Source organism: Pygocentrus nattereri, chromosome 29 (assembly GCF_015220715.1).
Source record: "Pygocentrus nattereri isolate fPygNat1 chromosome 29, fPygNat1.pri, whole genome shotgun sequence".
Taxonomy (NCBI): domain Eukaryota; kingdom Metazoa; phylum Chordata; class Actinopteri; order Characiformes; family Serrasalmidae; genus Pygocentrus; species Pygocentrus nattereri.
The window spans coordinates 11,068,992-11,092,442 of record NC_051239.1 but is presented as its reverse complement, the minus strand read 5'-3'; the positions used below and the strand labels follow the sequence as shown (position 1 = coordinate 11,092,442).

The following is a 23,451-nucleotide window of genomic DNA, read 5'->3' as shown; positions in this document are numbered from 1 at the left end:
AGCAGGGCGAGTGCCCTTCGCGGCTAGCGTTAGGTTAGCTTTCGTCTCACTTTCTGCCTCCAGACCCAGAAATGGGCTCCAGTTTGTTGCTGACAGGCTCTGGATCACACGGAGACTCACAGACGGGCTGCTCAGCTAATTCCGGGTTTGGGCTCGGTAGCTAAATGGCAGCTACATTAGCGATACAGTACACTGGGATGGCTGTGGACATTAGCTAGCTGGCTAGCCCGGGGCAGCTGTAGTTACGGCCAGGAAAACCTTTCGCGTCTGTTGACGGCTGAGAGAAAGAAGGTAGCCATGAACCGCGTTTGCCTCATTCACTGACGCGGTCACGGTTAGCCGACCTAGCGTTAGCTCTGGTCTAGTCTCGCACAGTCTGCCAAAGAAAGAGGTTTAAGCCCAGACCTGCCTTGACCTCAAGGCTTCGCTGCGGTTTTGAGACTATTCCAAGATTTCTCACCATGCTGTTAACTTTCACTGGAGGTGTGAACCTCGAACTTCCTCATGATGCGTCTCCTCTCCGTGACATGTGGCCCGAGCTAGTCAACATCTTTTCAGGTCACGATAAACTTCAGCAGAGATCAAGTTGACGGTGAGCGTCTAACGAGCTCTGCAGGAATGAGGATCCTAAACACTGCTGTAATGTTTTACTGCTAAAGCAGTGAAGAGCATTGACCAGAGAGGAAATATAATACATGCTGCTGTCCTTATTAACACACACACACACACACCCCGGTTAGCTAGAACAATAAAACCACCTCCTTGTTTGTACAACCTTTGTCCATTTATTCAGGTCCTCCTCGCACTCTGTAGTTCTACAGGTACAGACTGTAGCTGATCCTTTGCTCTGCCTATTTAATTAGCCCTCTTTCACCCTGTTCTTCAGTGTTCAGGACTCCCACCGAACCACCACAGAGCAGGTATCATTTGGGCAGTGGATCATTCTCAGCACTGCACCACACTGGACCCTGACATGGTGGAGGCGGGTTAGTGTGTGTTGCGCTGGTGCGAGTGAATCAGACACAGCAGTGCTGCTGGAATTTTCAAACACGGTGTCCAGTCACTGTCCACTCTGTTAGACCCTCCTACCTTGTAGATGTAAAGTGTCCTCTGTTGCTGCACGGTTTGCATCAGTCATCCTCCAGTTGCCCAGAGGACACTGTTGGCTGGATATTTTGGTTGGTGGACTGTTCTCAGTCCAGTAGTGACACTGAGGGTTTAAAAACTCCAGCAGCACTGATGTGGGCCTTTAATTAAATGGCTAAATCTGGTCTGCTGTCCTTGGACAGGTCGATATTTAAAAATTCAAACAGTACTTCTCAAACAAGCAAACACAAAAAACATAGGACTGCTTTAAAGGCCATAGTTCGTTCTGTTGTCGGTTCTTGTTTGTGGTCTTTTTCTTGATTAATACATTAGTTTAGTACTAAAGTAGTTATTATTAGTATTAGTATTACTTCAGTAGTATTAGTACACTAATAAGGCGAGGGTCAGTTCTTTTTGCAGTTTTAATAAGACAATAGCATCATATCTGAGACATGACTTGCAGGTTTACTACTTCAGCCTTCTGGAAAATTAGTGCAGTTACCCAGTTTTACTTGTATCATAAATACTTATTTATATGGGCAGTGCTGGTGGTCGTTGAACTAAGCACACATCTGCCTCTGTACTGTGTTGAGGCTGTGCTTTACAAAGCCCAATTCTAATTTGATATGATTATGATGATATTTTAGCATGGTATTTCCCAAATGTAGCCTTGCCTTATTGACTGTCTCTTTTCCAGGTGATGCAATACTGCGAAATCTTGAAATAAAGGAAAATGCTTTGGTAAGTGGCAGCCATGCGATTAAAGCATTTCTGTTTTTGGTAACATACGGTTTGGGTGTTCACATCAATGCTGGTCTATTTAAGTATGTAAATGTTTGATTTGACTTCTCTATTTTAGAGCCAGCTGGACATTCCTTTCAAAGTCAGAGCAGGACATATAGGTAACTTCATCAGAGCACACATTCACACACAGTTTAAAGGGGCACTCTGGCCAAAAATTACTTAACAATTACTACATCTGTTGTAAGCATACGTACTCTCCTCTTACAGCTGTGGTGCAGTAGTCTCTTAAGCGAAATGTCCTGATTTAAAGACTAGATAGTCCCCCTTCTAATGATGTGTCTTGAAGGTGAGCATAAATTTTGAAAGGCTTTAGGGTGGATACTTGAGGGCAAGCAGTTTGAAGTTATTTTGAGCTGAATCTTTCCTTCAACAAATAAAAATGTAATGTAAACCCTTAAGTGAGATTAGTGACATATCAGTGACACCAGCTAGCCTCACATATGTATTTATCAGCCTCCAGATTAGTGACTAGCAGCAGTTTGTTGAATGCTGCAGGAGTAACCAATGACTGTATGGTGTGTACCTGTCACTTGCCTTCAGAACTGCCTTAATTCTTTGTGGCAGACTTTCAACAAGGTGTTGGAAACATTTTGGTTGGTTATTTGAGTTCCTGTTGCCTTTCTATCATCTGGAGCCAGTCTGCCCATTCTCCTCTGACATCAACAAGGTATTTTCGTCCACACAACTGCCGTTCACTGGATATTTCCTCTTTTTTTGGACCGTTCTCTGTGAACCCTGGAGATGGTTGTGTGTGAAAATACCAGTAGATCAGCAGTTTCTAAAATACTCAGACCAGCCCACCTGGCACCAACAACCACGCCACGTTCAAAGCCACTTAAATCCCCTTTCTTCCCCGTTCTGATGCTCGGTCTGCACTTCAGCAAGTTGTCTTGACCACCTCTACATGCCTAAATGCATTGAGTTGCAGCCGTGTGATTGGCTGATTAGCTATTTGTGTTAACAAGCAACTGAACATACCTAATAAAGTGGCTGGTGAGTGTATATTGTAGTGTGAGAACACTGATGGATGAAAACAATGCAAAATTGTGAATTCTGTCAAACCCATGGCGCTGAAGGAAGCAACGCTGCATCTCAGAAGAGTACATAACATAACTAACATATGCTAGTTTTAGGCCAGAATGCCCCTGTAGCACCTGTTTCTGTCTGGCTTCAATTGTGCTATTTACATGTTCTCTGTTTGCATCCTTTTAGGACATGGTCATAAACCATTTACAACCTAAACTTAAATAGCTTAACTGAGGCTTGATGTTTTACAGCGAGTTCTTCCTTGTTAACGCAGTATTGGTTTATTTAAATGTTCTGGAACAAAATTTGAATGAATAAATGTTGATTATGAATCATTTGGCCTTGTTAGCCTCCCTTCCATGGTTCTGGATACAAAATTAGCTCAGGCTGTTGGAAGGCCTTTGTTGTCTTATCTGGTTCATGTTTGTTTAAAATGGTTTGTAATGACTCTAATGTGTATATGTTGTCAGGCCGCCTGGAGCTGAAGATCCCGTGGAAGAATCTGTACACACAGTCTGTTGAGGCCACGCTGGATGAAGTCTATCTGCTTATTGTTCCTACTGCCAGTAAGAGCTGTCAATCAGTCTCATCCATTCATGGTTAACATGACCTCCATTTTCCTTAGTACGGCCTAAACTGGAATTCAGTTTAAAGCTCCATTTCCTGAAGATGTCATTAAATTGTTTTGGTGACTTTGCAGAGATGCAGCCTTCCCAGCTTATTGTATGCTTCTTTTTCATATGAAGTGTGAAGGTCAGTTTCTGCCATAATGCTGGGATCAGTGCAGTATTTATGTGTGATTTGCCTCATCCACCCTGCGTAGCTGTACAGTGAAATGATTTTATCTGTTTTTATTTTCAGTACAGCAGTTTTGACAACACTCTGTAGCCATAACAGTTCAAAGATGCCAGACAGAATGGTCAGTGGCCCATTTAATGCTGGCTGAATTCACTGTCCTGCTTATGTCATCTGTTTCTATCATTTTTCGCACATCATCCATTTTTTCAATGTCATTTTTCGCCCCAGTTTTTCAAGTGCATTTTTAAAATTCGCAAAAAAGAGGTGGATGAAATGTCTACTTATTTCAGCTGTGATTTTTACTTGAACATATAAAGTTTTTTTTGACTAAGTAAAGTTCTGTTCTCACCTGACATTAACCCGTATCCAGGTGATCGGATTACAAGCACACAGTGCAGGTGTGAATGGAGTCCAGTATGTGTCTAAGACGCACTGTGATCTAATCACTCAAACCGTTTTGGAGTTGGTCATGGATGTATATGACCGCATAACATTTGTGGTCTGAACAGTAAGGCAACATTTAACATGACTGCCTTAATCAACTGTGTCATCACAGAAGAGACGAAAGCAGCTGCATAGCCTTTTTCTTTATCTAATTCTAATGTTTGTTCACAAGCTGCATTAGCAAACCATGTGATCTAAACTGATGTAGCAGCCCGTACATTTCCCAAAACAACAAAAATGAACAACATTATTGACTAACAAAAAAAAAAAAAAGTAATGAGAAACTGGGTCTGTATATGTGCGTGGTACCCTTCCTGAAATCTGACCTTAAAAGATTACTGGAGATGCATTTGAGACCAATGGAAATGCCTTTTACCAATGATTATACTTCTGTCAACTTGTGATCAGATTGCATGAGACTGACAGAAACACTAGGAATAAGAGGGGTATATTACATTTTGTCATTAAAAAAAGTGTCAGTATTTTAGAGGTAGGCAAATAATGATATGCAATCATTATTATGATAAATGATGCTGTTCTGTTTATATCAGGGTAACAAGTAAGTGATTGGATGTCAGCATGTTATGCCGTTGTCTTGTATTTTTCCATTTTAAATATTTCAGAGTTGGAGATTTTGCATTTTGTTCGTTCCAACTTGTTTGCAAACCTTGGAAAAACAAACTATTATGACACATTTTATGTATCGCAATGTTATTATTATTATTTTTTTTTTTTTTTACCATATTGTTCATCCTAAAGTTATTGTGTCTGCTCTTTGCGTTAGGTATAAAATATGATGCAGAAAAGGAGGAGAAGCAGTTACAGGAGGCTCGACAGAGGGAGCTGCAGAGGATCGAGGAGACCAAGCAAAAAGCAGCTGAGAAAGGTTAGAAAGAGGAGCTATGGCTATAATCTTCACACCAATAAAAATAACTTATCAGTTTGTGAATTTGCATTGTCTTCCTGTGTTTGCGTAGAGAACCCAAAGACTGAAAAGCAGGATACCTTTGTGGAGAAGTTGGTCACGCAAGTGATCAAAAACCTGCAAGTGAAAATCTCTAATATCCACGTTCGCTACGAGGATGTTGTAAGTAAACGATTCAGTTTTCTAGAGATAAGCTGAGAATAATTATTTTCATTGTAATGTTTTTTCATACAACACAAATGTATGTTTCCCACTCAGGTCACCAATCCAAACTCTCCTCTCTCGTTTGGAGTGTCACTGCAAAACCTCAGTCTTCAGGTACTGTCATTGTTCACCGAGCCTATGTTCTTTAATATAAATCAGATCAGAGTTTATTTGCTACAAATAAAAATCTAAAACTGGCACTCTAAAGTTTGGCAGGGATGGCATACATGGAAAGGAATACACGTAAAGCACGTTACAAGCCTTAACATCATTCTGACATTGCCAGTGGAATTCAAACATTAAATAGTGCATACCTGATTTTGAAGTGTACTGAATAAGGACACCGTCTTCACACCTCATGTGGTGCTGTGAATCTGACCTGACGTCATGTTTGCTAATATGACTGGAGTTCCTCCAGTTTCTGGCTGTGTTTTTTAGTGTGTGACTATTTTATACACACAGACCGCCGATGCAAACTGGAAGCCCTGTCTACTGGACGAGAAAGCAAAGCTGTTTTTCAAGGTAAAATATTTTTTACTGCATCAGTTCTGTGAGTTTAGTTATTGTGTAAAAATGAGTTAAAAGTGGAAGTATGAAAGCGACTCTCCCTTAGAGATAGGGTGAGAAGTTCGGTCATTCGGGAGGGAGTAGAGCCGCTGCTTCTTCACGTTGTGAGGAGCCAGCTGAAGTGGTTTGGGCATCTGGTTAGGATGCCTCCTGGACGCCTCCCTCGGGAGGTGTCACAGGCAAGTCCACCTGGGAGGAGACCCCGGGGAAGACCCAGGACACGCTGGCATGACTATATCGCCCAGCTGGCCTGGGAGCGTCTCGGAATCCCCCTTGGAGAGCTAGTGGAAGTGGCTGGGGAAAGGGAGGTCTGGGCCTCATTGCTTAGGATGCTGCCCCCGCGACCCGAACCCTGGAGAAACGGAAGATAATGGATGGATGTATGGATGGATGGATGGATGGATGGATGGAGTATGAAAGCGAAAACATATTAGAGTGAAAGTCAAAGTATAACATATTTCAATCCTGCCAAAGTTTACACAGTTTGCATAGCAGGTATGCGTTTTGACAGCAAATGCTGATATGAATTGTCACACAACAATGCAAAAATCTGGGGACGCCTGTGAGTTTAATTGAGAATGTGCCGAACTTCAAGCTGCAAGGGAGAACGGTTCTTTTTAGATAAATGGGTTAGTGTTGAACTGAGTAAACGGGGACTTACCATCTTTGGGAAAATAGTCAGTAATGTTAGCCTGATGTTACTTATTTGCAAACTATCTTGCTTGTGCCCCTGAAAATATATTACATCAACGTTTTAAACGTTTTTGAAAAGTACAAGAAAAGTCTCTGTGAGATTTGTAATGAATATTCTCAATGTATAAATGAAAATATAAGGAGTAAAAAGAAAGTTATGTTTATTGTTAATAGAATAGAGAAATATATTTTAACTATATTTGGGTAAAGTGCTTAAGGCACTTGAAATCTTCCCAAATAATACTGATGTATAGTAACATAATACAGTACTTAAATATTTCCAGCCCCTGAATGCAAAAATGAAAATGGAGGAAATGGGGGAAAATAAGAGCCAAGCAGCTGTTCAACTGCCATTTTTACTGGACAAAGACTCTCAAATAAAGCTGTCAGAGAGGTTCTGCCTCAATAAGAAACTTGCCTCAGGATGGCTTAGTTATGTCAGAGAAAAGCCATAGGCTGTGTGCCTGCAGACACTATTTGTCTATTAAGTTTATAATCAATCATAATTTTTACAGTTTCCCTTGTGCCAAGATGTCTTTTGTTCACCGTTCTTATCCTGCTTGATAATTATTGACTTTAAATCTCAAATCATTAATCATTGTCAACTATAAACCTTAAATCTGCTTTAGCCATTAAGAATTCTTGATTGTGTGTTCTTTTTTCAGCTCGTCCGTCTTGACAATCTGTTTGCATATTGGAATGTGAACTCAGAACTGTACTCCAGTCATACGCCTTCTGAGGCTCTGGTAAGACATTAACTGTATTTAATAGAGAAAACTGTCACTCCATAGGAAGGTAGGAGGAAACTGTAATTCTAATCCATTTGTTGCTCATTTGTTGTTTTTGTAGCAATGTCTGCAACGCAATGTGGCTGTCCAGAACTCCATCCCTCAGGACTATCATTTAAGTGAGTGTTTGTCTTTACTCATACTATAATGTGCTCTTCTTGCGCATCCACATGTTTTTGGGTATGTCAGTGAAGAGCAAACAGTAGACTGTAGTTTGACTGTATTTCTTTGTTAGTTTTCCGCCCAATATCGGCCAACGCCAAGCTGAGGATGAACCCCCGCTCAGATGTGGATTTCTCCTCGCCGAAGGTGGATCTGGTGGTCAACCTGCCAGAGGTGGCTGTGGAGCTCAGCAGACCACAGGTGAGGTGAAAAGAGACATAGTAACATGATTACATCATAGATAGATTCCGTTCATAAGATCAGTTTAATGATACGGATTCAGTGTAAATGACATCATTCAAATGACACCTCTTACTCTTTGTCTCCTGCAGTATGTCAGCATTCTGGAGCTTTTGGGTTCCGTGGATATGATGTCACGTAATCTTCCGTACAGGAAGTATCGCCCAGATGTGCCTGTTCACACTAATGCTTACCACTGGTAAGAAACTTTCACAACATTCTTCTGTTTTTTTTATAGAGAAAAAAGTGATGTATTTATCTCAGTCAAAGTTCCCTGAATTCAATAAAAGTTGATATTGGTTGATTAAATGTTTAAATTGGCTGATATTGCGGTTCCAGAGATTTATTGTCATGGGCAGAAATCTTACCAGTAAAGCTCTTATGACGTTAAGACTTTGTGAGTTGCTGAGAATGTTTTTCAAGAGCTGATGTAATCATATCTCACCATTGTGAGTCATATCACCTGTTAAAACACTGACTAAATCTGGGAGTTTCTGTTGTAAATTGATAGCAAGTCAATATTATTGATAGATCGTCAATGTTATGTTCATTTTTTCCACCATTTCTCTTGGTATGTGAAAGGGATTACATGGAATATTTGCTTCTGTGTTTTCTATGATTCCAGGTGGCGGTACGTTGTCACTGGCATTTTGGAGGTGAACGTAAAACCCCGCTTGCACATGTGGTCCTGGAAACACATTCGGCAGCACAGGCAACAGGTGAAGCAGTACAAAGAGCTGTATAAGACCAAAATCACCAGCAAGAAGCCTGCAGAGGGCTTGCTGAAGAAATTAGAGGTAAGAACTGAGGACCTTTTTAAAGCATCACAAATTTTCCTTCAGAATTATCTACAAAGTGTTCATTGTACGCAGTTTACTAGGATTCAGTGTTGGGGACATTGCAGTGAAGGTTGAGGTTACATCCGTGTTGTGAGATGAATTGATGAGATGAAGTGATGACAGTTCTGTTTTTTGAAACTCATTGTACTGACTTGCAGGACGTAGGTTAAACGATACTGTCTCTCAAAACTTAAGAACTTGTACCAGATCGTATAAATGACATTTCTTTATATAATTCCAGTGCTATGCAAAAGTCAAAGACTACCCCTAATTTAACTTCCAGGAAAAAAAATAGCTAAGTAGTACAAGTTAAAATTTCCAGTGGTGGACAGTAACTAAATAAATGTAATTAGTTATTGTACTTAAGTAGTTTTTTCGTGTTTCTGTACTTAAGTTTTTCTATTTTGGGCGACTTTTTACTTTCACTCCACTATATTTCAGAGTCTAATATCTCACTTTTTACTCTGCCACATTTTGAGAAATCTGTCGTTCCTTTTGGTTTTGTGTGTGTATAAAAATGTAACATGTCAAATTAAAATAAGTGCAAAGCCAGAGCACCAATCAGGGCACAGCGGTCACTTTGTTCTGAGCTTGTTTTGACCTGTTGGTCATACTGACCCAGTGCAGCACACGGTTCAACGTCAGCGCAGCAGCGTAAAAATTTGGGAGCACATACGTCACCTAAATGATGAACTAACCTAACGTTGTGTAAATAGACCACAATATAGAAATATGTACACATATGCAGTCATGACTGAATGAAACACTTTCATTTTATAGTAAATTAGTTTGGGCTGGTTTATGTTTATGAACAGAGACCTACAGATCAATACAGTACAGGAAGCTCATCTGTGATCCTGAGTTTAAAGCCAGTTTTTATTCAACTTGTAACTAATTTACAAAGTAATCTTAAACTGAAACTTTGCATGTGTGTAAAACTGATTTCAGAGCCACTCGGTTCTCCCTGATGGAAACTGTTTACCTTCAGTGTTTTGTGCTTATGATCATTTTAATAGACGTCAGTGTCACTAATTAATGACGTTCTATTAAAAGACTGGTTTACCAAGAGAGACGCTGGAGGACTTTCACCTGAAATGAGTTCATGAAGCGAGTCTTGTTATAAAAATGATAACATCAGAGCCAGAATTACTCTTTTAGTACTTTTACTTTAGATACTTAAGTACATTTGAAGGCAAATACTTAAGTACTTTTCCTCAAGTTGAGGTCTAGAGTAAGGACTTCTACTTTTACTGGAGTAATATTTTACCTTTGGTATCTCTACTTTAACTCCAGTACATGATTTTTGTACTTCGTCCACCTCTGGATATTTCTGAGGAGATCAGATGTAAGAGAACTCATTTGCATAAGAAAGAGGAATGTCAGTGGTGGACAGTTAAGTTATTAAAAGATATAAAAGACATTGGAACAACCATGCAAGACCTGGTAGACCATCAAAAAGCAGTACTTAAAGCTTTCATAGCTTTAAGAGAGAGAGAGAGGAGAAAATCAGATCTGCTTCAGATCTGGAAAAATTCACATTCAAATTCTGTCCATCCTTCCACATTGAGGAGACAACTCAACAGTATGGTTATAAAAAGATGTGCAACTGTCAGGAAGCTGTTACTGTGAAAAGAAACTAGAAGAAAATTGACAAATCAAACAGAGAAGCTGCTGGTGTTCTCAGAAAAAATGGACCATCAATCCCAGAGTCCAGACGTCAGCATCACTGAATGTGTTTGATTACTTGGATCAGAAGAAGCGGAAAATGCAACCAACTTCTTAGACTGAACTTTGGAGGTGTGGAAAAGTATCCCTGCAGATTTCTTTGAAAAACGGAAAGCAAATATCCTGAAAAAGAGTGGAAGTGTTAATAAAGACAAAATGTGGACATGTTAAATTCTGAAAAACAAATAATATTGTAGTTAGTTCTTCAGGGCTGCTGTGTAAATTTGTTAAATGTATGTTCTCTGCTTATTTTGAACTGTCCTGAATTTAACTTCAAATGAAATGAATGAAGGATGGTCTCTGACTTTTGCACTGTTCTGTGTAAAATTATGACTTATAGTACTGTGATACTGCATAACTCTAGTAATGTAATAGTATAATAGCTCTTTCGAATAGGCTTCTCTGAGTCTAAGCAGTATGTCTGTTAAAAGCAGGATAAGGCATTTAATGTCTCCTGGGAGGCATTGCTCTGTTAAAGTCTTTTAAGCTGTTTCTTTATAATTTCATTTGCAGGACACAGAGAAAACTCTGGATATTTTCAACATCACACTGGCGAGACAACAAGCTGAGATGGAGGTGAAGAACAGTTTACAGATCAGAGTTTCACACAGATCTGCATAGCTTAACTACAGCATTTCATAAACACCACAAAATGACAGTTAAATGTGGTAATCTCTTATTCTTTCACTCGTCTTAAGAAATGCAACCCTGTGAGTGTTATGTGTTGTAATTGTGACTATTAGGCCTCTAAGGCAGGGCTGCGGATCTACCGGCCCGGGGTGAAAGTGGAGGAGGAGCAGTCTCAGGGCTGGTTCGGCTGGATGTGGAGCTGGTCTGGAGATAGCAGCTCGCAGGCCAAAGATGCCAAACCTGGAGGTACAGTTAGTGCTCACTTTAAATGCAGTCTACGCTCAAGCTAGGTTCACTGCATTAAATTATGATTAAGCCACTTAAAGCATCATGTTGGTTTAAACTACAAGGGTTAAAATAAAGCCTCAGATCAAGTGAGATTTAGTAAAGCTGGCCCATATAAGCCGAATACTTTGTTTTGTTGGTACAGTTCTTTATTTAGTTAAAAGGGGCGCTACAGTTGCGCAGTGGGTAGCGTTGTCACCTTGGAAGAAGGGCCTGGGTTTGATTCCCTGGCCGAGCGACCCGAGTCCTTTCTGTGTTTTCACGTTCTCCCAATGTGTGTGTGTGGGTTTTCACCGGGTCCTCCAGGTTCCTCCCACGGTCAACAGACATGCAGTCAGACCAAATGGACATGCTAAGTTGCCCGTAGGTGTGTATGTGTGTGTGAATGTACATCCCTGTGTGTCTGCCCTGTGATGGACGGGTGACCTGTTTAGGTTGTATCCTGCCTTCCACCCAATGGTTGCTGGGATAGGCTACAGCTCCCACCGCAACCCAGAAGGATAAACGGCTTAGAAGATGTGTGTGTGTGTGTGTGTGTGTGTGTGTGTGTGTGTTTTCTGTTAATACTTCAGACACTGCTAGAATTTTGGAACCTTTTTGTAGATTCCTGATGATTTTCTGAGTTAAAGGCTTATTTACTGCAGTTTCAAACAAAAGATTTTCTTATAAAATGTTGGACCACCAAGTTAACAGGTTTTTTGTTTTTTGTTTTTTTTGTACTTTGATATTCATTCAGCTAAACTGAACTCATCTGTCTCCTTACCTGTTATAATAGCACATCTATCTCACTCTTTAAATGTGTGATGGGAAAATATATTGTTATAAATCAAAAACTGGACTATTTTGGTCAAAACAAACATACTTAAAATAATAGATACTTACTGAATACAATTATTATTGTTTTAAGGTAGTACTGAGAATGAGTTTGAGTTTCTGAAATACAAGCATGTATGTATGCATAGGAAATGCAGCCAGCCCTAGTATTTCATCCTAGATTCTTGGCATGTGGCAGAATTTTAAGCCTCAGTTCCACATTCTAAAGTTTATTTTTTTGCGATGTTATTCTTCCCTAGCCTCGGGTTTTGACACGCTGATGACCCCAGCAGAGAAAGCCAAACTCTATACTGCCATCGGATACAGTGAGACAGCCGTCAATCCTAACCTGCCAAAAGATGTATGTGCTATCTGTTTGATAGAAACCAAACTCTTGGTGTAGTTTCAGCTTATCATTAAACCTTGATGTGTTGTTGTTATTTGCTACAGTGTTTAAATGTACATAGTTATATGATTAATTAATTTAGCAAATTTCAAAAATATAACATATTGGACAGTCAGCAGAGTTTCCTCACTTGTTTGATGTTTTGATAGATTGGGAACTAAATCAAGAAATGTTGTATATAAATTGAACACTTGCTGTTATCACTGGTGTAATACACCATTTTTACTAATATTGATGCATCGTATTTTGCAGTTTGAGGACATGAAGGTTCGTTTCCAGTTGGTGAGCATGTCAGTGTCACTTAAGGAGAGCAAGGAGAAGCCAGAGATTATCAAACTGTCCGTCATTGACCTGAGAGCTACACTCACCCAGAGACCTTCCGCTCAAGCTATAAAGTATGTTCCTCTCTTTCCTTCAGTTATTTAACAATAACAATTTATCTAATAAAAATTATCTAATAAACAATAACAATTAAATTCTAGTATTGTGTGATATGTATTGTTTGTTTGATCTCCTGTTGGTTCTGTGGTCAGGATTACGACTCAACTGTCATCGTTTGAAGTGACGGGTCTTCCGAGGAGTAATGTGGCTCCTATGCTGCTGTCTTCCCGCCGTGTGGTGGAAGAGAACAAGCCTCTGCTTAGCCTGATGTTTGAGACCAACCCACTAGACGCAAAGGCAGACCAGAGACTGCATGTAGAGTCGCAGCCACTGGAAATTATCTATGATGCAGTGAGTGTGTGTGTGTGTGTGTGTGTGTGTGTTTCAATGTCTGTGTGAGAGACAAGAGATGTGAGCATGCAAACTTAGCCTGTGCCTTCTGGGTTGAATAAATTGACATAAGAGACATTCAGAGACATAAAATGGGTAACCCAGGTTTAATCACTGGTAAACTAAGCAATATGAATGCTGCAACATTTCATTCTCATCTTATGAAATGCAGCCCTGTAAGTAGCATTTGTTGTAATCATTGCTATTTGGCAACTAAAGCAGGGCTTCATGCTGTCGGTTTTGTGGTCCAATAGAAATATTTTGACTAAGTTAAAAGCCATTATAGTTAAAATAACAAAAACAATAACAAACATAAATTGTATCGTAAGAATAATGCTATAATGCTGTAGGTGAGGTTCAAATGGTATATTTATATGAAGGAAACTGATGAAGATCACAATTGAGGTAAATATCAGAAAACAGAATGCAAAGAATAATAGAAAAGTTTTGCTCTGTCACTCATTTGGTCAGTCATTCACTCTGTCACTCAACTGATTAGTTGTTCGCTCCATTAATCAATCATGCATTCATGCGTCACTCAATTGATCAGTAGTTTGCTCCGTCACTCAGTCGATCAGTTATGTACTCCAACTTGTTTGCAAATATGATTCAAAATATAAACGGTGTGATCTATCCTGTGTATTGTGAAACCATCTTTAAGTATCTTAAGGTCATATTTTGTCTTCTAATCCATGCTTAACCAGGGTTTTATGAAGCTATGTGGAAGTGTACCATAAGAAACACCTGAGCAAAATATCATCTGCATGTGTTCTCTCATAGATGACAGTGAACAGTATGTCAGCATTTTTTATGCCTCCCAATGACCTTGAGTTGGACGAGCTGACCAATGCCACCCGCATGAAGCTGGAGCAGTTCAGAGATAGAACCTCAACAGGTGTGTGTGTGTGTGTGTGTGTATTGTGGGCATATCTCATAAATATCTAGACCCTAGTAAGACTAGTAAGTGTCATTTCTTAGATTCCAGGTTATTATTTATTAATTTAGTCAAACAACCCCTCTTTTTAGAAAAATGTATTTGTTTTTATGTGCTGAATTTTTTTTTTTTTTTAATGCAGGACTCATGTATGTTATTGAGACACAGAAGGTTTTGGATCTGAAAATCAACCTGATGGCCTCCTATGTCATTGTACCACAGATGGGCTTCTATGACCCCAAGCACAACCTTGCTATTCTGGATCTGGGGCATTTTCAGGTAAAGCTGTGTTGTGTTTTTTTTTTTTTTTTAAACTAGTGTCTTACTTGTTACTTACTTACACATGAAGACTTAAAGGTCTCTACGATAACAAATGATGACAGTAAATTCAATGTCTAAGTCTGTGTTCTTGTGTTGTGCAGATGTCCAGTCAGAGCAAAGCTGATTTGCCCCAACTTTCAATCGGACGCAGCACAATAGAGGACATCATGTCTCGAGCGTATGACCGATTCGATGTCCAACTAAGCAGCCTTCAATTCTTATACACCAAACCAGGTACATATTCAGTTTGGAGATTGTCATAGTAATAATTGTTGTTATTTAACTCGGTAATAACTTGCAATAATAAAATACCCTGAGCATTGAAATACTGCAATATAGACTGTAGAATGTATTTTAAGATATGTTAATCAGTATTTTAAGTTTCAACAATAGTCTGTAATAATAATGTTTTCCATAAGTATTTTGTGTATGTGCAAGTAACCTATAAGTATCCCATTTTTGTTACATATGTCTAAGTATTTCTGTGAAATACTGATGTGTTCCATATGTTTTATATGTACCCTCTCTTTCAGAACAAAACACTAATTTTACAGCAGAAGGATAAAACTTTATAGCTGTGTAATGGAAGTTAATGTAGCAAGTTAATGGTCTGATCATTATGAAAGTTTTACTCAATGTAAACAGTAACTATGTTTTCATTTTACATTTTTTACATTTCTGTATGTAATAAATACCTATCATGTAATAAAAAAAACAATTCTAAAACTAACCATAACTGTAACCAAAAAGAAATGGTTTTGACCTTAGTTTTAAACAATTGAAACTCTTCTTTGCAGATGGTGACTGGCAAAAGGCCCGGAAGCAGAGACAGTCGGCTCTCCACATCCTGGAGCCTGTGGACCTAAAAGTGGTCTTCAGCAGAGCCATGGTGGTCACTGACTCAAGGATGGCAAAGTAAGTGTGGTTGAATGTGATTAGGTGTATATGCATCAGCATTCATTTATAAAGAGCAGTATTGAGATTGTGTTCATCTGCATTGTTTCTATATGCTTAGATTCAAGATTTCTGGAGAGCTTCCTCTGCTCTCTCTGCGGATCTCGGATGACAAAGTGCGTGGAGTTCTGGAGCTGATCGACAGCATTCCACTCCCCGAGAGTCGTCCCCCACCTCGGACTGCTGCACAGCAGGTTACACCCAAGGTGTGTTTAACTTGGACACACCTTCAGTTAAGTTCCAGGGTATTTGTTAATGATTAATGCAGCATGAAGGAGTAAGTGAGTGAGTGAATGAGTCTGGTTGATGAATAGGGCTGTCACGATTATGAAATTCAGCTGACGATTAATTGTAGTGCAAATAGTTGCTATTAGTCTTATATTGTTCATATGCAGTTATTAAAATGCAACCTAAAGTGGCCAAATTGGTTGATCTTGCTTTCTAGCCCTGTTTACTTAGTAGCTAATGCTGATTGTTGAAATGAACACTACACAGTTACACAGAATCACGTAGAGTTGAGCAAAGCAAGAGTGAAAATATATGCCAAAAAACACTCATTGTGCCAGCATGCTAAATACATTAGAATTATCTGCATATTTACCAAGAAAAACAAACATTACTTGTACTGCCCTAAAAACTACTTTCTTTTATTTACATTTATTGCCTTAGCTTAGTGAACCCCTGTTAACATTTGACTTCCAGCATAAAACAACTGTGAGATCCAAATCCTGTGGAAAACAGTTAAATAACTAAAAATAGTGATCATCTCAAATACTTGCAATCATCTTAAATAATTGCAGTAAGGCGGTTGTGTAATAATTGTGATGGGCCTATTGATTAACTCAGGTCACATGCTAGAGCATATGTGTTCTATACATTCTGTGTATGTGTGCAGATTCTCAAACAGAGGGACACCCCTCAGATCACCCCAAGAAGACCAGCCATGGCTGATCTGCGCTCCTCAATAATATTTGATTCAGGTTAGATACACATGCATGCAGACACATCCAAAATATTTGCCATTTCCAAGCACTTCAGCTTTCAGGGGAACACAGATCCTGTAACAAATTAAAGGAGCAACATAACCAACATAAAGTGTCTTAAGATGCTGACTACCAAGAGCAGCCTTAGCATGTGGAACTCTACTGGAGGGATGGAACTGTTCCAAAAATGATTTCTAAAAGTTATGTCAGTCCCCAATTGGGTTGAGATCAAACTACTCATCAAACTATTCAGTGGCCCGTCATACCTTGTGGATGGAAGCATTGTCATCCTGAAAACCATTCCCATTAAGATAGAAATATGTCATTATAGGATAATCATGATCAATCAGAATAACTTTTTATTGATCTGAAGTGACTCTTCCCTCTTAGGGGAAAAGTTGACCAAAACCTTGTCATTAAAATGCCTCCTAGAGCATAACAGTCACTGAACCCCCTTACTGAAGGGGTCAAGCGTGCACATGCACTCGCCCACTTGTGCAGAATATGAAAGGAAGCCTTATCTGACCAGATCACTTTTTTTTAATTTACATAATTTCTGTAGACCAATGTCTATGGAGAAGAAAGTTATACACAGACAGTTCACACTGACACAGTATAATGACATCCAGCATTTACATTCTCAGTCACACTGAAGAACACGTGCATCACGATCATTAAATCTACCACAGTTTCCCTTAGAGCCCATAGATCTAAACGCAAATGTCACTTTAGTCATTTTCCTGTTGAAACACTAGTCAGTTGAGCAGTTTTATGACTGAAGCTCCTGCCATCTGTGCTTCTGCTAAGCTGTATTTTATATAATTGTCCTTATAATGTAAAAAATCCTTTTATTTATTTATTGTATTGGATAATTTAACAGGTGCTCTTTCCACTGTGTGTATTAAAATAAGCTTACGTTGAAATGAACAAAATAAAGTCCATCAACACCAAAATATATTTTATGTTTTATTCAATCTTCTAAGTGTTTTGTTTAAGTTTTAAATGACAAATAATATACATACAAGTAGAGATAGTTCAGTTTTACTTGGAAAATCAAATTTACCTTGATTATCTTCCTTGTTTTTTTTTTTTTTTTTTTTTTTGCTCCTATAAATTTACTATTTTGAACATGCAAGGTTTTGTGTATGTGTTTTAGGCTCTGAGGAAGACCTATTCTTCGATGCACCCAGTTCACCCGTTGAGGATCTGCCATTCTTTGAGGCCAGTGCTGGTTCTCTGGAGCGATCAGCTTCTATTAAAAGGAGGTCCATGGTCAAGCAGGACCCCAAGAAGAACATGACCGAGTTTTTCATGACATTTGAAATTAGCAAGGTCTGAAAGCTCCCATTCTAACTGACTTTAACAACATAATGCTTTGGGATGATTTTATAGCCTTCTCCTGAATGAGGTGCTTTCACCACCCTCTGCCTGATGTCCTGTGAAAGCTCCTTTCCTCTTGACATGTTTTGGTCTTCACTTGCATGGGTAACAGCAAACTGACCGGTTTCTTACCAATGTTTGTCAGAGTCCTGCCCAAATTCTTTCCTGAGTGCTCTCCATTGTTTGGTTAGTTTTGTTTCCCAATTCATCTTATGTTTTCACCAGGACGTATTTCTTTTTTGTTTGATTTCACAGTAAAATTAAAAATATTTTCAAGCAGCCAATTAGCTTCTCACAGCTTTCTTGTACAAAGCTGTCTAATTCAGCTGTACCTTGTAGGGCCTGACTGATATACTTGGTTGATAAAATTAGCTAACAATATGGTTTCCCTCTTTTATTTCAGCTGTCTATCCAGCTGTGCCGCCTTTCTGCAGGACTGGAAGTGCCAGTCCTGCGTCTGGAGATCGAGGGTCTGGGGACGGAGCTCAAACTGCGCACCTTTGACATGAGCTCATATACTTTCCTGCGGGAAATCTGCCTGGAGTGCTCAGAGTATAAGGGTAAGAGAGTGAGTGGAACAATATCTTTGCTCAGAAGCAAATGATATTCATATAATTTTTTGGTGTGTTTTTAAAGATGGAGAAGACAAGAAGGTCCATCTCATCACCACACTGGACAACACAGAGGATGATCTGCTCACCTTGGAGTATATTAAAGTAGGTTTGCTCTTTTGTTGTGGATATTGTGGTCCAGGAGAACCAAGTGAACATTGCATGCATTAGACTTGTCGTCTTTTTCTTTCTCTTCAGGCAGACAAGAATGCCCCAGATTTTAAAACAGTATACAAAAACACTGAGCAGCTTATCAAGGTAAGTCCAGGCACCAGTAAATACTCAGGTTCAGATATTACGATCACATCATTCATGAGACAAAATTTAAATTTGATAAATTAAGTCTATAATGTTGACCAAACAAAGGAGTGAGGACATGATCAGCTTCTGCATACTGAGTGTCCTCAGCGGTCAAAACTGAAACCAAACAAATTCACATGTATTGGCTATTTTCCTTTGTACATGTTGGTCATTGCTTAGTATCTGTTAGGATAACTGTGCAGCCTTTAGCTACATAGGTATGACATGGTGTTTTAGCTTTTTTTTTTTTTTTGGTTTTGCTGGTTAATCCCAAGGAAATGATGTTGAACATTGTTAGTTTTTGTAATTGGTTTGTTTTGCCTATTAGAATTAGTGAACACGGCACGGTCTCTCTTAGTTCCCGACTGAATTACACTACACTACAACTGTACTAAATTTATACCTTACGTTGACTGAACTCTTTGTTTACTTACAGGTGAATTTCTCGTCATTGGATGTTCACCTCCACACTGAAGCGCTCCTCAATTCCATGAACTTCCTGAACAGCCTCCTCCCTCCTCCTAAGAAACAAGCACCAAGTGAACAGCCAGCACTTCCACCGGAGGACGAGGGAGAGGGAGATGGAGAGGAAGAGAAGAAAGACGAGTCCGCTATCACCAAAAAACCCAGTAATAAATTTTTGTGCATAGTGTATAGAGAGAAATCCACTGTGGATGTTGTTTTTTTTTTTTTTTTTTTTTTTTTTTTTGCAGCTAAAATGATCAATGTATGATTTGATGTTGGTTCCAAGACTTCTATAGCATTATATTTTGTTTTTATGTTTGTGTACATGTATTAGAAAAGGATTAGTAACTTTTCCTTTTAGACATGAAAATGTTGAAAATAGCCGTTTTTGTACTGGAATAGAGCTGTAGTCCTATCTTTTTATTCTCTAAATATTTTTTTTCTCACTTATATCATGAAAAACGTCTATTTCTGTGTCTTTGTTTCTTTTCTTCGCCACAGCTCCAAAGAAGTCGAAGTTTGAGGACGTGGTCAATCTGCACATAAGAGCAGATCTGTCCTGTTTGAAAGTCTTCATCAGAGGAGAGAAAGCCCAAATTTCTGAAATCAGTATAGAAGGTACCAAACGTATACAATGTCAGAACCCAGGACCGTGTGTGTGTGTGTGTGTGTGTGTGTGTGTGTGTGTGTGTGTACAAATTTTATTACAAAGGATATTTGCATTTTTATATCTGTGTACATATTTCCTTTTATATTTATGTATATTTTATATTTTAAATATGGTTAGTGTAAACAAAGCTTTTAATTGGCTATTTCAGCTGTTAAACTGTGCTGGCCTGTTTGCACCATTTGACTTACTGATAGTGCCACCTGACTTTTCAGACTAATTAGAAGTTAAGCAGGCATCTACTTGGACATCCAAAAAGTGCTCTTGACACTGAATTGATTATTTAAATGAATAAACATTTATTATAATAATTCTACATTTTTATGGTTTTCCTTAGGTCACATCACCTGATCTGGTAAACTGAGCTATTCTAACCATGACTTAAAAATGACATTTTTCCAAAGTTTGTGAAAGGGCTGCTGTCTGTGGCATTGCACCATGAGGGTCACTTGGGGTCTTCTTTATGATGCAGTACCAAGGCGCCTCTTTTATATAAGCACAAGCTTGTGTTTGGTTGTACCACCTGACATTGAGGAAGTAAGAACCTGCGGCCAAAAGTTTTTCAGTGAATTGAGTGCTTTAAGTTGCCTTATTTTGCAACATGGTTTTTATTTTAAAGCTTTCAAACATAAAGTCATGCCAAACTATTTTATTTAGAATTTTATATAACTAAATTGCCTGTTGATAGTTTAATTAATCAGCATGCATGGTTGGGCAGTTACACCATTTACACCAAAGAGGTATTGTTCATAACATGTATAAAATTATTTTTTGGCAAAATAATGAACTTGGACACAAAGAAATGCACGTCATTTCAACAAACTATTTAAGTAAAATTCAAGTCAGTATATGTTTGTCCTCAAGATGTTCAAAAACAAATACAGAAACATTGATCAGCTGAGTAACAAGAGATCTTTTGTTTTGTTATCTCTCTTTCCAGGTCTAGTATCCGAAGTGCTGATGAAAAAGAAAGCTGTAGAGATTCTTGCCAACCTGAAGAACATTGTTATTCTAGACTGTGATAAAGATGCTCTGTACAAAAAGGTAGAGAGAGTTCTTCAAATCAAGGCATTTAGGTTTTAAAGGGCCCATATCATGAAAACTTGAATTTTATTTACTTTTCTTGCATAAAGTAGTTGGACTTAGTAAGTAAACATGTAAACTTTGTTAAGATTTAAAACGTACCATTCACTCCCCAGTCCATTCTGTCTGTATATGGAAACTACACTGAAAAACAGCCTAAATTAATGTTTTTTGTGATTTACATATATCCACTTCTCAGCCTCCAGTGGTTAATCCAAAGTCTTTCACTCAGAAGCTGTAAAGAGAGTTTCAGCCAGTAGTTCTTTCTAAATTTGGCACAGTACAGGGAAGCTAGAGGTCTTTTATGTATACCACTATCATAGGCACAGTAGTAAAAACCATTCTGTTTACTGTAAAGGATAAAGAGAAGTTGGAAAACCCATCAATGTAAAAATGAATTGATTGTTGTGGTATATAAATCCATACGTTATGAAAGGAATGGTAGTTATGACACCTGGTGCTCAAGTTACGTCAGCAGTTAAATTAACTCTCTGATTACAAAACACAGGATTGGAAGATCTGGTCTTTAAGACTTTTGGTATAGGGTTTATGGGTCTCGGCAAAAATAACTCAACATTTCTGTACAAGAGTTTTCATTAAAAATACTCATGCTCATTAATAAGAAAAAGAAAAGGCACAGATGCTTTAAACTTATTTTTATGGTTGGCATTTACTTTTCAGAAGTTTTTGTACAATTCATTAAACTTTAGGAATTCTTGAAAATGGACAAAAGATGCTCAACAACACTCTTTTTACTGCATCAGTTAATGTAATGGTTTAAACAAGATCTACGTAAACTCATTCTTGAAGAGCGCAGTAACTTTAAACATGGCGCTGTTACAGGATGCCACCTTTGTCACAAGTCAGTTTGTGAAATTTCTGTCCTACTAGATCTACCACAGTCAACTGCAAGTGGTGTTATTTACTGTTTTTCTATATTTAAATTGAATTTTAGATGAGACTGTATTGCTATGTAACATTACATTGATACAAACGCCTCTCTGAAATGGTCCCAGGCAGTGTCCATAGCAGATAAGGAGGTGTTTACTTTCCGCATGGTGAACCATGTGGACGCCACAGAGGGAGATGCTTACATGGACATGCAGATAGTGGACACGAGCGTCACGCTAACTGTGGGCTGCATTCAGGTTATCTTCCTCAACAAGTTTGTCTCCTCAGTGCTGGTGAGTATGTTTAGCTTTGTGGCACATCTAAATCACTCCTGCTTTTAAGAGGAGCTCCCCTGAAAATGTTACTGGTTTAACCAAGAGTTAAACCAGAGTTGGTCAAATGTTACTGGTTTAACCAAGAGGTAAACCAGAGTTGGTCATTAAGTGGTCATTAAAATATTTCACTTACATGATTTGCAGAATATATTAATTAATAGACACTGAAATTTGAATTGAATTATTTTCATAAGCATTTTTATCTAAAGTTTGTTTCTAAAAATAAGTTAAGAACTTGTGTCCATATGCTGGAGTGTTAAACTTGACTAAAGGCAATCATTCCCTGTATGTATGTCTTTCTCTCTCTCCCTTCCTGGTTCCTTTACAGGCCTTTATCAATAACTTCCAGGAGGCTAAAGATGCTCTAGCAGAGGTGACTGTACAAGCAGCGGAGAAAGCAGCTACTGGTGTTCTGGAGCTTGCAGAGAAAAGCACACGCATCTCATTGGATGTGGACATCAAAGCACCCGTCATTTTTCTCCCACAATCCTCCATTTCCACCAATGTCATTGTGGCTGATCTAGGTCTGGTGACAGTTCAAAACCATTTTGAAATCGTCCCATCTCAGTCACACACTAAAATCCCCCCCATCCTGGACGTCATGAGCGTGGCACTGAGCGATCTGAAGATGTACAGGTGTGGAGCTGGTACATTTGTAACCTGAACTGTCATTCATGTATATATGTATTTCTTAAAGGTACTTTTTGCAATAACTTGAAATTTGTTCAGTTAAGCCTCTGCTCAGATTGCCTGTATGGAAAATGTGAGTAGTGGTTCTGTTGTTTGTGTCTGTAGAACCACCTTTAAGGATGGACAGTTTCAGAGTGAGATTCAGTTGCTGAAGCCTGTAAACATGGACCTGTCAATCAAGCGCAATCTTTCTGCCTCTTGGTACCACAGCATTCCAGATATTCAGATCAACGCACACCTCAAACCCATGAGTGTAAGTAGTGTCTGTAAGTCTGAAAGACATGGGTTTCGTTTGTTGCTTTTTGTTTATGTTTATAGTCTGTTTTAGTCATGTGTATACATACATATAGTGTATTGATACATATCCGCTGACCCTGCGCTATCATTTTACCTGGCCTACCATTTCGTGGCTGAGTTGCTGTCGTTCCCAATCACTTCCACTTTGTTATAATACCACTGAAGTTTGACTGTGGAATATTTAGTAGTGAGGAAATTTCACGACTGCACCGTAGAAGCAGTCTGCATGCCTAGGTGCTTGGTTTTATACACCTGTGGCCATGGAAGTCATTGGAACACCTGAATTCAATTATTTGGTGAGTGAATACTTTTGGCAATATAGTGGTCAAATCAG

General features: G+C 38.8%; 1 protein-coding gene across 7 annotated transcripts in view; it reads left to right on the top strand.

Moving 5' to 3' along the window:
* The window catches only part of vps13a (vacuolar protein sorting 13 homolog A), a 54,187-nt gene that overhangs the window by 392 nt on the left and 30,344 nt on the right, over positions 1-23,451 (top strand). For 6 of the 7 annotated variants that reach the window (XM_037536298.1, XM_037536297.1, XM_037536299.1 and 3 more), the window contains exons 2-34: positions 1,784-1,827; positions 1,946-1,988; positions 3,387-3,482; positions 4,943-5,044; positions 5,136-5,245; positions 5,342-5,401; positions 5,750-5,809; positions 7,213-7,293; positions 7,397-7,454; positions 7,571-7,698; positions 7,830-7,936; positions 8,363-8,534; positions 10,815-10,877; positions 11,045-11,177; positions 12,290-12,390; positions 12,688-12,830; positions 12,969-13,167; positions 13,987-14,101; positions 14,283-14,419; positions 14,563-14,695; positions 15,259-15,376; positions 15,477-15,621; positions 16,311-16,395; positions 17,555-17,730; positions 18,182-18,338; positions 18,415-18,494; positions 18,588-18,647; positions 19,126-19,318; positions 19,656-19,772; positions 20,762-20,865; positions 21,921-22,088; positions 22,459-22,766; positions 22,926-23,073. In XM_037536298.1, the coding sequence (XP_037392195.1) occupies positions 1,784-1,827; positions 1,946-1,988; positions 3,387-3,482; positions 4,943-5,044; positions 5,136-5,245; positions 5,342-5,401; positions 5,750-5,809; positions 7,213-7,293; positions 7,397-7,454; positions 7,571-7,698; positions 7,830-7,936; positions 8,363-8,534; positions 10,815-10,877; positions 11,045-11,177; positions 12,290-12,390; positions 12,688-12,830; positions 12,969-13,167; positions 13,987-14,101; positions 14,283-14,419; positions 14,563-14,695; positions 15,259-15,376; positions 15,477-15,621; positions 16,311-16,395; positions 17,555-17,730; positions 18,182-18,338; positions 18,415-18,494; positions 18,588-18,647; positions 19,126-19,318; positions 19,656-19,772; positions 20,762-20,865; positions 21,921-22,088; positions 22,459-22,766; positions 22,926-23,073 (3,944 nt within the window). Of the gene's footprint in view, positions 1-1,783; positions 1,828-1,945; positions 1,989-3,386; positions 3,483-4,942; positions 5,045-5,135; positions 5,246-5,341; positions 5,402-5,749; positions 5,810-7,212; positions 7,294-7,396; positions 7,455-7,570; positions 7,699-7,829; positions 7,937-8,362; positions 8,535-10,814; positions 10,878-11,044; positions 11,178-12,289; positions 12,391-12,687; positions 12,831-12,968; positions 13,168-13,986; positions 14,102-14,282; positions 14,420-14,562; positions 14,696-15,258; positions 15,377-15,476; positions 15,622-16,310; positions 16,396-17,554; positions 17,731-18,181; positions 18,339-18,414; positions 18,495-18,587; positions 18,648-19,125; positions 19,319-19,655; positions 19,773-20,761; positions 20,866-21,920; positions 22,089-22,458; positions 22,767-22,925; positions 23,074-23,451 lie in introns of those variants that run through there. The other variant, XM_037536296.1, reaches the window with a different exon arrangement.